Source organism: Vidua chalybeata, chromosome 5, assembly GCF_026979565.1.
Source record: "Vidua chalybeata isolate OUT-0048 chromosome 5, bVidCha1 merged haplotype, whole genome shotgun sequence".
Taxonomy (NCBI): Eukaryota; Metazoa; Chordata; class Aves; order Passeriformes; family Viduidae; genus Vidua; species Vidua chalybeata.
Window position 1 is genome coordinate 69750912 of NC_071534.1, and position 14356 is coordinate 69765267.

Consider the following 14356-nt stretch of genomic DNA (forward strand, 5'->3'; position numbering starts at 1 on the left):
GCTTTTTATTGGATTTTTTTTTTATCACTCCCTTCACTGTGAGCCACACCACAGAGTCAAATGCCACTGAGATCTCTTGCTGAAGTGCAATGATGTGACAAATAGAACTGACTTGCTCTCCTGTCCCTAAGCCACACAGCGCTTTCAGCTGCACCACCTCAGGTCTCACAGCACGCAGAGCTGTGAAGGATTCAGGACAAAATCATCAGCAGGGATTTTGCTGATGGGAACCAGGGCGTGCCAAGGCCAGGGGTGGGCAGGAACCAAGCAAGGATGTGGTTCCTGCTCCATTACTGGAGCAGGTAATGGCACCGATCATGGCACGCTCAGGTGGGTCAGCCCTCCCCATCTCCCTCTTCCTCATGCCAAAGGCTGATAATTCTGGGCTGATTGCAAGTGCTGGGGCTCCCATTGCTTCCCACTGGGAAGATTGCACTCTGCCCTGATACATCCAGCAATTTCAGCCCTTCCTGCTGACATTTTTACTTCCTTATTTATAGGTCTCCTTAGCTCCCCTGCTTTTCATCGCCTCCCATCCCTCCATGTCCAGGCTGTTGGCAGAGCTATCACATGTGCAATAAGGAATGTCAGGAAGGGTCCCTCTGAGTGATAATTGTGTGCCTTGGGTGGTGTGACAGAGGACAAAGCCCAGAGCTGAGAGACTCAAACCACTTGACAAGAACAATAATTGTCCCGAATGGTGCCGCCTGCAGAGACTTATTGCTGTTATCAAATGAAATATCTCTGGGAAAGACAGGGAGAGAGGCAGATCTGGCTCCTGACTGGGCTGAGCACCCAGGGATCATCCGTGCTGGATGTGGCATCACTGACAGACAGACTGCTCACACCTGGGTGTCCTTAGAGCATCTTTGACTGAAGTTGGAGCCACTTAGAAAAGGTGCTTAAGCTGGCTCTGATCCCTGGTGTAAATCTTGAGGGATCAGGGAATGCAGAGCAAAAGTTAAGGCTCTTTCCCTGATTCTATCCCATGTGAAAGTAGGAAAAATCCCGAGTTTTGCAGGTTTTTTCTGCCAGAGGCAAACTTGAGCTCCTGGGTGCCTCGTGTGAGATGGGAGGGGGCAGATCTTGGGGCTCCTGCTGGAAAACAAGGCAGGACTGTTGATGGCTTAGTCTAGCATGCAGCACCAACAGAAGGATCTGCTGGCAGGACAGCATCCCTTCAGGGACACACCACCACAGCACATCCTCCCACCCTCCCCTGGACCTTCTCCAAGCCTGCAATGCAGGTGCTACTTTCAGTGCCTCCTCCAGCAACTCTGCTGAGTAAAAAAGCTCTGTCAGAGGGGGTTGGTTCGATTTGCAAACAGGCTCAGACAGCTTCTTTCCAAAGCCAGGTGACCCCCGGAGCAGAGGCTCATTGTGTTGCAGGGGCTCCTGCCTGAATGCTAATTCTGGCAGGGAAGGAAATAATCATGATGGAGACAGATCTCCAGCACTCCTTCCCTATTGTCTGTGTCCTCTGCCACCTGCTCAAACAGCCAGGGCTTCTCTGCTGCCTTTTTGTATCCCTCTGAATGCTGCTTTCTTTTGTCTGTCTCTCCCTTCCACATCTCTTTCTCTCAGTGTCTGGCAAATTCCAAGCAACAATGAAATAACATTTTTCAGGGAAAAAAAAAAAAAAAAAAAAAGAAAGACTTCAAATCAGAGAATCAAAGCTCCTTCAAAAGGAAGGGGAAGAAAAGGGGTGGAAAGGAAAGACAAGAGAAGGAAAGGGGAGGAAAGGAAAGACAAGGGAAGCAAAAAGAAGGAAAAAGGAGGAAAGCAAGGGAGAGGGAAAGGGGAGGGCAGAGGGAGAGAAGAAGAAGAAACAGGGTAGAAAAGAGTTGATTTTGTTCCCAAATGAGCCTTTCTCCCTGAAGAAGAGATCCACCTGGGCCACCACAAAACACAGGACAAGCATCCTGCAGACAACACTCAGCAGTAAGGTCAAGGAGTGCCTTGGCACCAGCCTGAGGCCCAGCCCTGCCACCCTCTGCAGCTCTGGCAGAGCCTTGAGTGTTCTGGCTTAGGAAAACAGACATTAAAGTCAAAATGGTGCAGTCACAGCACTCAGGCATCCTATGAGCAAATCCATCTGGGGACTCATCAAACCCCACTTCTCCGGTCCCAGGCACTGGCAATTTCTTGGAGCATGCAGGTAGTGTGGGAATAATCACCATTACCTGTCAAAACCAGTCTTTTATTGGGTTCTGCAAAGTGGGATGCTGAGGCTGGCTGAAGTTACTTTCCTGCTCAGCCCAAATATGCTTAAAATGCTCTTTAAATGAGATAATTCACTGGAATGCCTAGGTGTGTCAGAGAATTCGTGACTCTAGAGGGTCATTAAAGGTCTGTCTTGCCTGCTAAGACTCTTTGGACAGATATAATCTCTGCCCACCACCATACAATTCCCCCTTAGCTTCCACCATTTTAAAATAATACTTTAAAGGAAATGTGCATGCCCTCTTAACTTCCCAATCCGTCCATTTTTAACCTGAAATCTGAATGCTCACAGGTCATTAACCAGTAATGAAAATCGGGGAGAGATGGGAGGGAGGGAGGGAGGGAGACAAAGGAACAAATAAAAGAGCATCGGCTGGGAAGTTGCTTGTTTGCAACAGATGTAAAATGTGTGAACTGCCTGTAGTCTTCAACCCTGCTTAATGCAGCAGAATATGTTGTGACAAGCACTGCCCAGCGTGGAGTGGCAGAGCTGCAGTGAAGTGGCTAAAGCCTGTAATTAGCTCTTTGACTAATAAATCATCTCACAGGAGCAGCAATGAAAACGACTCAATGCATATCCTGGAGACAGGGGTCTGGTGGAGAAACCTCTGGAGAAGGAGAGGCCTCCACTGCACGTGGGCACAGCTCCTGGCTGCTGGCAGCTGACTGGGTTTGTCCCCAAAAGTGGCACTGCTGTGGTGGCAGCACTGTCATGACTCACACAGGTTCCTTGCAAGGAGAGTCACAGGTCCTGCACTTCAGGTGGGGAAGTGGAGGTGGACAGAGAGACTGCTCAAAGGGCATGTGAGGGCTGGAGGAAGGTCTGACTCAGCCTAAGGCCAGGTTAGACGGGATTTGGTGCAACCTGGTGCAGTGCAAGGTGTCCCTGCCCACGCAGGGGGTTGGAACTGGATGATCTTCAAGGTCCCTTTCAACCCAACCCATTCTGGGATTCTGTGTTCTCACCTTTTTCCTGACCCATTACATGCTGGCATGTGTCAGACTCTTTATATGGGGTTTTATCATCGAACTCCCCCAAAATAACCTTCACTCTCACGTTGACATCAACACCTGTCCCCCTGGAAGCCCTTTTTGTGGGGCTATGAGCAGGTTAAGCTGATATTACAGCCTGTGGGTCACAGCTGAGGTGTTCCAGCCCAGCCTGAGGAGGGGATCCAGGGGCAGAAGCAACAACTGAGTGGTGGCACCAGCCAGCCCAAGGAGAAAAAAGGGCAGTTTCAAGCTACCAGCCAACCTTTTCCTGCCTCTGTTTGGAACCACAGAATCATGAAAGCTGGAAAAGGCCTCCAAGATCACCAAGTCCAGCCTTTGACTGAACATCCCTGTGCCCACTAGACCAGATCGTGAAATCTACACCTCATTTGAGCTCTTCCAGGGCTGGTTACTCCACCACTGCCTTCATCCTATTTCAATGTTTAACCACTCTTCCAGTGAAGAAATTTTTCTTAATATCCAACCTGAACCTCCCCTGGCACAACTTGAGGCCATTTCCCCTCGTCCTGTCACCGGCTGCCTGGGAGAAAAGCCAGACCCCAACCTCACCACAACCTCCAGCTGGTTCTAGAGAGCAATGAATCTCCCTTGAGCCTTCTTTCCTCCAGAGTATAAACAACTCCAGCGCCCTCAATTAGGAAAGAAAGGCTGTGACATGACCCCAAACCCCCTTGGGGACAGTGCTGTGGGCACGTGTGTCCCTCTGCAGCTCACCGAGGTGTTCTGGCACTGCACGCTGGAGCTGTTGAACCTCAAGGCTGGCACCCTCTGCTCGCTGCCCTGGATGTTCAGGATGCACTCGTAGCCCCGCTGGCCCGACTGTGGCTGGGGCAGGTTCTTGGCCTTCAGCGTGATGGGTTTGATCACCTCCACGGGCACCAGGATCTTCTCGGCCTGCAGCAGCTGGGGACAGTCCTGGGGAGAGAGCAGACACCTCACCAAGTCAGCACGTGGGTTTCCCAGCCTCAGGAAAAGTCCTGTGGTGCTTCCCAGCCTTCTCAGTTCGCCTGATTACAAAGCCTTTGCAACTCCCTGGGCCTTGGTTTATTACAGAGCTATTCAAGGAGCAACCCTGGGAAGGTTCAGATAAACAGGTGAGGAAGGATTGCTTTCGCAGACCTTTCCTTTCCTATCTCCCTGGCTTATTTCAGCCTCCAGGACCCAGGGAAGCCACCGCTGGTGCTTTTTCATACCTGCTCTGTTTATTCGGGTAATAGAAAAGCAATCATGTTTTCTCCACAGACTTAACCCAGTCACAATGCCATGATAAAAGTGAATAAAGCCAAAATCTGAGCACAATTCCTCAGTTCCCAACAGCCAACACACCGCTGTACAAAAGGCACAGCTCCAGCAAGACCTGTTGGAAACTATGGAGTCGGGGCTGTTAAAAAGAGAATTTATTTTGGCTCAGAAGAGGACAAAATATTCATTACGGAGGTCTAGACCCAGCTGCCAAGAAATAACTGTCACAAAAAGCATGGAGATCCCTTGGAAAAGCTTTCCACTGGCTCACAAAAGGAGAAATGCCAAGTGGGTGTTGCTAATATGGTGCCTCTTCATGGGTCCCTCACACAGGTGAGCCCTGGGCACCCAAAGCTACCTAGCAGGTGGCTGCATTTAAAGTTTCATTAATTAGCACAGCTTAATTAGTCAGAGTGGCCATGCTCTGCTTCTTCATAATGCAGTCAGACAACTGCAAGATGTCCCTTTCATGGATTCTGTGGCAATATCAGCTCTTTAGGAAATTACTGCATTCTTTGCCTGTGCTGTCCAAAATTAAAGCCAGGTCCAGGTGGTTCCAGCAGAGACAGGGAACTGGGGGTGAGGGCAGGAGGAAAATTACTGATTTGGGGCAGAAAAGTAGGGAAAGGGACTGAAGGGTTCAAAAGTAAAATTTATGGCTCATTGAGAGCCTGGGATCTTGTTAGAGCAGAGGGTGGGAGCATCTTACTGAAGCAAAGAGTTGAGGGAGATAAGGAAATGGATCAGATGTGTAACAGCTGTTGCTACACCAACCAGGGACAGAATTATGAGAGCCAACAATCATCACATGGAGGATGTGAGCTCATCCCTGGCCAGGGGCAGGGAGAAAATCCCGTAACCACCCAATGCATCCCTGCAGTGAAGTCCAGAACCTTCCCCAGTCCCAAAGAGGATCTGAGGGTCTGTCCTAAGGGGGTGCCAGACTGAGGGGCCTGACAGATGATTTTTCATCTGCATTTACAGGGTGATGCTCATGGTGGAAGTAACAGAGAGTCACTGATGGGCTTCAACTGGGCTTGTCCAGGCTGGCACAAAAACCAGGACAGCCAAGCACACCCACTGGAGCTGGGTGGAGCTGAACCACCTTGGATCCAGTGGCTCTTTGCCTGAGATAATCTGACACAAGGCCTGGCTTGATGTGTGCTGCCAAGGCTCAATAGGCCATCCCATTAACCTGGCTGGAAGGAGGAAGGGTTGGAGGTGGAAAACCCATGGGGTACTGCAATGCAGGGATGAGCTTTGTCACTGTCACGCTCTGCACTCTTGGGGGGGAGGATTGAGGAGCTACACCCTGTTCCAGCAATCCCTGTCCTCGCTGCTGTTCTGTTCTGTGATGGAACCTCTCCAGGGAACTCCTAATGCTGAAACACAATGGGTAAAGTGTCACTGAAGCATTTTTCTTGATAAAAGAGCAAGGCTTAATCATCTGGAAAGTCTTTCCAAGCTTGGGTTCAATGGTTCTACCATACCATGACAAACCAGCATTAAGGCTCCCTGCTCAGCGCAAGAAAGTGAGGCATAATCTATAATTCTGTCTGATTTAAGACCAATAAAAACCCCAGAGGGCAGAAGAAGGAGGTGATCTAGGCTATATTAGATGAGTTTTCAGTACTGATCACACCAGCAGACACCACATGCAAACACCATTTGGGACCTTATGTCTTCAACACCCCTGACCCTTCTCCATCACCTGCACAACATGTCCTGGGGCCTCTGCCTCAGCTCTCTCTCTTTCTCCTGGCACAAGGAAAGACATTGGCAGCAGCTTTTCCTTGTTTTTTTGTTTTTTTTTTTTTTCCTCCCCAGCTCCAGGAGTTGAGAGAGAGATGCACTGGCAGAGGGAATCAGTGGGGCAGGAGGGTGGGAAAGCCCTATCTGCCGCCGAGCAGCCGTTTCCCAGGAGCGGGCATTTCACTTGATGTGTGTCACAGAGAAAAAGCCTCTGATGGGGGCTGTGGGATGGAGGCTGGAGATAGTCCACTCTGGTACCTGCAGGCCAATCCCAGCTCTTCAGCCTGGTCTTTCTTGTGTGGCTTTATCCTGTCCCCCCTCCACCACTGGTGCTGTAACCTTTCCGATAACACTTGTTTCAAGTTCATTAACAAGCCGTGATTGAGGCAGCCCCAAAACAGGGTTCGTTTGCATATAAAAAGCTTTGCAGTGCTGTGAGGAAGTTCATTATAGATAATTGAAGAGGCAAGCGCCATAAAGAGGAAATCCTCCCAATGTGGCTTTATCTGATTGACCTAATGTTCTTTCTAATTGAAACGGGGAGGGGAAAAGGCAATTTCATTGGGTGATGTACTGCATAAAACCTCAGAGCTTGGACCAGGCTCTGGGTTCAGATTCAAACACAGAACTCATTTTGCAGTCTGTGTCAAGCTTTGGGTGCCTGGCCAGGTTTGTATTTTTGAGGGTAAAACATCAAGCTGACCAGAGGAGAGCCAAGCAGAAGGCTTTGTAAGAAAGAGTTATTTTGGACATCTTGCAGTGGAGACACTTTCTCTTCACCCTTCTCTTCACCCTTTGCTATGGACATCACCTAGGTTGGAAAATTACAGTTTTCACAGGATGTAGGGGAAGCAAAATTGTAGACTGCCAAAAACTGCACCAAGGACAGGCACAATCCCATCACTTTTTGCCTTTGATATATAATAAATTAAATCTTTTGCCTGACTCTAAGGGGAGCTGGTTCCCAATCCAGAGAATCATTGTTGATTCATTTTGTGTGTGTAGCTTCATTCCAGTTCTTGAATGCTTTCAAATGAGTCAGTCCATTTAAAATAATATCCTTCACCCCTGCCAATTACTGGTATCAGCAGTGATGCACACCTCACATCACCAAAATTTTGCCAATTACCAAGTCAGAGAGCTTTTGCAGTGAAAACACTGCACGAAATGAGCTGTACTCATTGGGTCGATGGTAGTTTAATTTTCTTTATTTATAACTCCTCATAGAGCGCCTGCAAATGTGTTTTGTTGTAGCTTGCAGGAATAATAAAGTCTCAGAAATATGAGGACCTTTTCCCTCACATGTGTGTTATGGCCTTCATCAGAACTGAGCCCAAGCTGGTCTCCAGTGAGAGCCATCGTGAGGATGCTGCTAAAGAGGACGAGGAGGCTTCTCTGAGGCCGTGTGGTCTTAGCCCTGAACTAATTAGTTTGGTTTCTTTGGGGTGCTTCATACATCCAGAGTTATGATTTCACGGAGGTTTCACTGTGCTGTTTCCCAGTATAGGCTGGAGACTGATCAAATACCCCGAGCTCCTCTCCTAGGAAAAGGCATGTCGGGATGTTTCACAGCCTTGGGATATTGCACAGGGTTCAATGGTTCTACCATACATGGCACACCAGCATTAAGGCTCCCTGCAGCTACTCAGCACAAGAAAGTGAGGCATAATCTATAATTCTGGCTGATTTAAGACCAATACAAACCCCAGAGGGCAGAAGAACCTTTCCAGCTTTTCCTTCATACTCCTCCCTCATGATCCCTGGCAGCATTGGCTGGATCTCCACTTTCTATGGAAGGAAACAAAAGCTCACCTAATGCTGAGGGCGTTGGGAGCACCACTGCCCATATAAACTCAACCTTTGGCAATGGGTTTTCACCCTTCCTTTCCCATAAGAGTAGGAGTCACCTCCATTCAGGAACAGACCACAAATTCCTTCATTGCTCCTTCTTTACTTCATTCCAGCACTAATTCCATCATTACTCAAAGCATCCAGTTCCTCTTTTCTTCTGCCATTAAAATCCATTTCTTTATCCTCAACTTTACAGGGTTTTTTTTAAGACTTTCCTTTCAATATCCCTCATCCAGCAACCATCTTTGTGCCTTATCCAAGGCATCTTGCCTTAAAAAAATGACCACATGGTGAATCTAAGCAGTGACCAAGACTGACTCACTCAGGGCCTTTGGGGAATGAAACTCAGAATGTTATTTACTCAGATATTACGTAAATAAATACATCTTTTGTTCATCTGCTCTGCCGAGCTGCAATGTTCTGTTTTCTCTGTGTTCCCTCTGGCTTTTACCCGCCCACTCTGCTGTAATCAAGTCAAGAGGGTAAGAGTTGAGAGGCAGGGATTGGGTTTTTTATAGACATATCTAGACCACAGCATCTGGATGCTCTGTAAATTAAAATAGATTAAAAAAAAAAAAACTCATCAAAACGAAAACAGACCAAGGAAAGAGAAAGAAAAGGAAGGCAAGGAATGAGAAAAAGGAGAGGGAAAACAGGCAAAAGAGAGGCAAAAAACCCTTAACCTTGCATTGACTTTGGAGAAATCAAATTTCACCTGGCTAAAACACAGGAAAAAAGCAAGTTTACAAATGAGAGGCAGCAGGGACTGCCTGGAATTTGTTTCCTGAAGTTGTTTCTCACACCTCTGCACGATCACACAGGGTCACCACCCTGTACTGCTGCAAACCCAGGGCTCCAGGGCTGCCAGGCTGGTTCCTTTTAAACTCCTGCACAGCTTCCCCGATCCTGGATAATCTGGAGAAGGAAGCAGCAAGAAGCACTCCATCCCCAGTGCAGGAGGAGAAGGGGTGAGTTACAGTCCACGCTGTGTTTACATTATTATACCACTAATTCTCAGCGTCGTAAAAATTATATTTAAAATTTACACAAACGGTGCTGGGGAACGTTATTATGTTATAAAGTGGAATCAGGTCAATGCCTTGTAGGCAGGAATCCAAGCTCCATAAATTTCTGGATATACTTCCCCCAAATTTACATCGGCACCAGCAGCAATCAAACTGGCTCCGAAAAAAGCTCACCCGGTCAACGAATTTTTTAATGCACCATATATTTTATCTGCACTTCCTAAGTTTACAGTGTTGTTAGTTTGATTGATGGTGTGCTTATTTATTGGCACAGCAAAAGTAATAATACATGAAGAAAATGCTCCGAACTTTAAAGGCAGCTGATGAGGAGAAAGCAACAGGATTTATGGGAAGTGTAAACATCTGCAGAGACAACAAAGGAATAATTGAGTCCCTGCATCTCTGTCACTTCTGGTGGCTCCTTTCTATTTAAGAGTTAAGAAACTCTTTCTATTTAACAGTCTGCCACACACTCAGGAGCAAATTCCAGCTCTCTTTTGTCAGGCATTGCTAGGGGTTCTGGTGCCTGGCAAAAGGGGGTTGGCCTGGAGGCTGGTGGCTAGGCTAGGGAAAAGATTTGGCCCTGTTTTAGCTCTGTGCACTCTGGCAGCTGCACATTTCAGGGGCGGCTTGCGCAGATTAGGGCACAGATGCCACAGCTGGAGGGAGACCAGCAGGTCATAAAATGGGCTGGGTTGGAAGGGACATTGAAGATCATCCAGTTCCACCCCCTTCCACTATCCCAGGTTGCTTCAGCCTGGCTTTGGACACTTCCAGGGATGGGACATCCAAAGTTTCTCTGGGAGACCTCTTGCTGAGCCTCCTCACTGATGGACAGGAGATCATCAGCTCATCTGCCCGGTCCTTGGGCTTGGTGCTGTGAAGGCTGGGGAGTGATGAGTGATGCTGATCACCAGAGAGTGGCTGCTCAAAAACAGGATCTAAATGAAGATAACCAACCTTCCCTGCCATGGCTCACTGCCCACTCCTGGTGATTGGGAGCAAAGTGATTCCCCCAAGGCCATGCAGGCAGTGCTGGGAAATGACCCAGGTCTGTTGAGAGCTTGATCCTAACCCAGGACTGTTCTGCCTCTGAAGTCGGTCCACACATCACTGCTGATGAACATTAATGATTTTACCCTCCTTTAATTCTTTATTAATAGAGTCTTTCTTAGCCGGTCCATTATTTCACGAGGATCAAGGTCAGGCTGCCATAATTATCCAAGCGCCACATTTATCCTTTTTAAATAGAGACACAACATTAGCTTTCTTTCAGCCCTTTGCTGCTTTGACACACTCTCAGAAGGAGAAGTAATGATCCAGAGAGCAGGAGCCTTCTGGTCACCGGATTAGGGGAGTGGACTAGTGACAAAAATAGTCAATGGTTTTGTCATGAGGTCCATCTGCTCACTGGAAAGAGGCTACTGGGGATGTGTGAGCAGCCTCAGTCCTGATGCTTCCTGAGCTTGGAAGTCATAAATAATATGAATATATGCATTGAGGAAAGTGGTGTGTGTGCAAGAGACAAGAAAAGCACATATTGACTAGGGCAATCTGACTTTTGTTAAAGGAAAACAAACCCTCGTTTAGTAAGAGAGTTCTTCCAAACAACTCACACAGAAAAACTGGACTGTGCAAAGATGTGGAAGGCATGGAGCAGAGCACAGGCAGCTCTTAAAACAGTAATTAATTCCTTCTCTAATTATGCCTATATAAATCTGCACTCCTCCCAGCCAGCCTTCTGTCCTTCTATAAGGAGTTCTACCAGAAGTCCACAAGAACTTCCATGTATGTTCCTGCCCATGGCAGAGGGGTTGGAAGTAGATGATGTTTAAGGTCCCTTCCAACCCACATCACTCTGATTCTACAGTAATGGCATTGACCTGTCACTCCTCAACAAAGTTCATTATTAACCAGTGCCAAGAAATGGGTTTGGCACACATAAGGGACATTATCCAGCTAAGAATTCCCCAGAAGTGGGAGGCATTCCCATGACAACACTCTCCCATGGGGATTTCTGGGGTCTAACAAGGGTTGAGCCAAAGCTGTAGTGCTTTCTTCCTAAGAGGACTGAAAATCTATTTCTCCTCTAAAGCTGTGCATTTTTACAGAGGCAGTAGGAACCTGAGAACTCCAGACTGTCTGGAACTTTGAGAGCTCCAGACTTTGGCCCAACAAGGCCCAGAATGGTCAGTAAATTTGGCAGTGGATGGAGGAGACAGAGGAACAGATGGGCTGGAGGTTGCACAGAGGTCACGTTGATGCAAACCCACTTCCTTTAGAAACCAGGACAGAAGCCCAGGGAATCATCATAGCTCGGCTTCCACAGTGGGAAGGTCAGGACCATGAGATCACAGCTCTTATCATCCCCTCCCTCCCCGAGGTCCACGGCAGCATGAGATAACACCCAAGCCAAAGCAAATGGACTCATGCTCAAAAAGCAGGCAGGGAAGGAGGGTGTGGACTCCTGGAGATGCCCCAACAGAGGCAGGACACACATTCCAGCCTCACCTCTTATCTGCAGCCTCAGCATCCTGAGAATGTTTCTCCTTGGCCAGCCCCCAAAGCAGTGAATGCAGCTGATGCTACAATGGAGAAAAGCAAATTCTTCCAAGCCAAGACATCACCCTGGACTGTCTGAATGGGGAATTGTCCTTCCTCCCTCAGACTGCGGGGTGCCACAGGGATCCCAGCAGTCCTTACAGATATCCAGAGAGCCAGAAAACCCTGTAGCCACTTGAGGCATTACAATAGCACTGCACTGAGCTAGGCTTTCAAAACAACATAAGCTCTTGCCGGTGTTTTTTCAAGGATGCTGTGTTGGCGGGGACAGATGAGCATTACCCTGCTGCATTCTGAGATCACCCTGTCCTGTGGGATAGATAATCCTGCATGACAAAGATGAGCAGCCCAGCTGTTATGAAAAACAGCAGGGACACGGTACTGAGTGTCAGATGTTTCTTGTATCTCTCATTCCAACCAAGCTCCCTGAGCTGCTCCTCGAAATCACACGAGCAGGTCCTTGATTAGTCACTCACAAGGTGAGGCTGAGCTCTAAGAAAACAAGATGTGCATTGAGGTAGGATGTACTGCTCTCAGAAAATCCCTTTCCCATCATTTCTCAGATCCTCTGGTGGTTTGGTTGGAGGTCTTGATGAGAGGAGGAAGGATGGAGCTGTTGTGCACCAGGACAGATTTCCTGAAGATCCATCACCATAATGATCAGAAATAGATTAGATATTAGACAGATAAGGTATATATTAAGAAGGAATTATTTCTTCTGTGGGTGATGAGGCCCTGGCACAGGTTGCCCAGAGAAGCTGTGGCTGCCACATCCCTGTCCAAGGCCAGGCTGGATGGGGCTTGGAGCAACCTGGGGATAGTGGGGGGTGTCTCTGCCCATGGCAGGGGGTTGGAATGAGATTATCTTTAAGGTCCTTTCCAACCCAAACCAATCTATGATTCTAAGAATTAATACATCTCTGAAACTCTGCTGAAATTTACTGAGATGTATGCTCAATTTCTAATTGTTGCAGAAATTCAACAAGTTACCAGCCTTTTCCCCTACCAGCTGGCTGACTGCAGGACAGAAAGGCTCAGAGATGGCAAAAGATACCCAAAAATAACAGAAGAAGCCTCTTCACATTTTTCTTCTTCTTCACCTCAGCACAAGTCACCATGACTGGCAAACAACAGCAAATTATCTCATTTGTTTGTACGTGCTCAAAGGCTTCTCACGAGCAGCCCCCACTGTGAGATCACAGCTCCAGGAACTAAGGATGGTACAAGCACCTATTAACTGGAAGTGCTTACCCAAATCAGAAGGTGTGAGGGGATCAGGGGCATGGAAAGGTGAACGTGTCCAAGCCAACTCAGAGTCAGAAATACAACTCTCATCTGCTGAAATCAAACCTGTGCCTCTGACACTGGCTCTGAGCAGCATTTTCATGCTCTAACAAGACTCCCTGAACAAGGGGGAGCTTTTTGTCCAGCCTCCATTTTCTGTATTTAATTTCCTCTCATCATTATCTGAAGCACCCCCTCTGAAGAGGATGTACCCACTACAGGACACATCTCCTTTTCTGGGAAAGTGCTGTAATGATGGATGGGGGCTGAAATGCCACAGCCTGAAATGCCAAACCACCAGGAAACCCAAAGCACAGCTGGATCCAAACCACCAGCTGCAGCCTCACCCTGGGTTACCCCTGGTTTCCCTGGATATGATGCAGAGCAGACCAAACTCCATCACACATGCTTGGAAACCCTTCTAGGAGTGAAATAGATGCTAAACACCAACCCCCTGTGCTGCAGGTGCCATGAAATGTGTGCAGATCCTATCTGCATGGGGTAGCTGACAGTGCCCCTGATGCCTCAGGTTTAGCTTTTATATTTTTCACATTCTGAGCTACTTTAGTGTGTGGGTCTGGGCTTCATATTATGGGATGGTGAGCTCTTTGCACAGAGCAGGGAGACAAAACAATTCCTGCTCCAGCTGGGCACCAAGGACAAATGATCCAAATCTCAGCCCCAAGAGCACAAGCAGCATGGGCTGGAGAGAGAAAAACAAGCAGGATGGGAGTGCATGGGCTAAAGCTGGAATGGGACAATGAACTGCAAGGTGCAAATGGAGCAGAACTTATAAAAGTGAGAGACCCCATTACTGGTTGTCCATTTTTGTGACCATTCTGGGTTCATCTTGGGTGTAGCCCTGGCTAGGCCCTTGTGCTGCCCAAGGTGGATATGTTGAGGCCTCCAAATAAATCCCTGCTTTATTCTTTAGCTCTGTCCAGACTCTGTTCTAGGTCAGCCTTCTCAAGGCATCACCCCTGCCTTCCCCAGCACGCTGCCTGCAGTTGCCATAGAAACTCCACCTCACACCCTGCCCTTAATGACAGACAGGTGCCAGCATAAATGAAGGGATAATTGACCAGCCAGGAAAGGGTTTGGAGCTCTGGGATTGGCCTGGCTGGAGCTGTCATTGCAGCCCTTGAGAAAGGAGAGGCGCATTCATCTGGGCAGGGCTGGGTTTTCTCCTCTCCCCGTGCTGAGGCTTCCAGCAGTCGCCTCTCTAGATGGTTTAAGTGAAGCTGGAAAGAGGAGAGGGATGAAAACCGAGCAGTTGCCACAGCAATGGCTGAAGGTGCATCATCAGAAGGGTTTTTGATGCAAGGGAGCAAGGAGCTGGCCACGGTCACCCGATGGCCCAGCAGGTCCTCTGTCCCCTCCCCAGTGCAGCCACCCAGTTCACT

The 14356-nt window shown here is 48.2% G+C and overlaps 1 protein-coding gene across 1 annotated transcript in view; it reads right to left on the minus strand.

Annotated features, from left to right (window-relative positions):
- PLXNA4 (plexin A4) overlaps window positions 1-14356 on the minus strand; it is a 440787-nt gene that overhangs the window by 80820 nt on the left and 345611 nt on the right. Inside the window, exon 10 of the mRNA XM_053942305.1 lies at window positions 3952-4152. Within this exon, the coding sequence (XP_053798280.1) occupies window positions 3952-4152 (201 nt within the window). The remainder of the gene's footprint in view (window positions 1-3951; window positions 4153-14356) is intronic.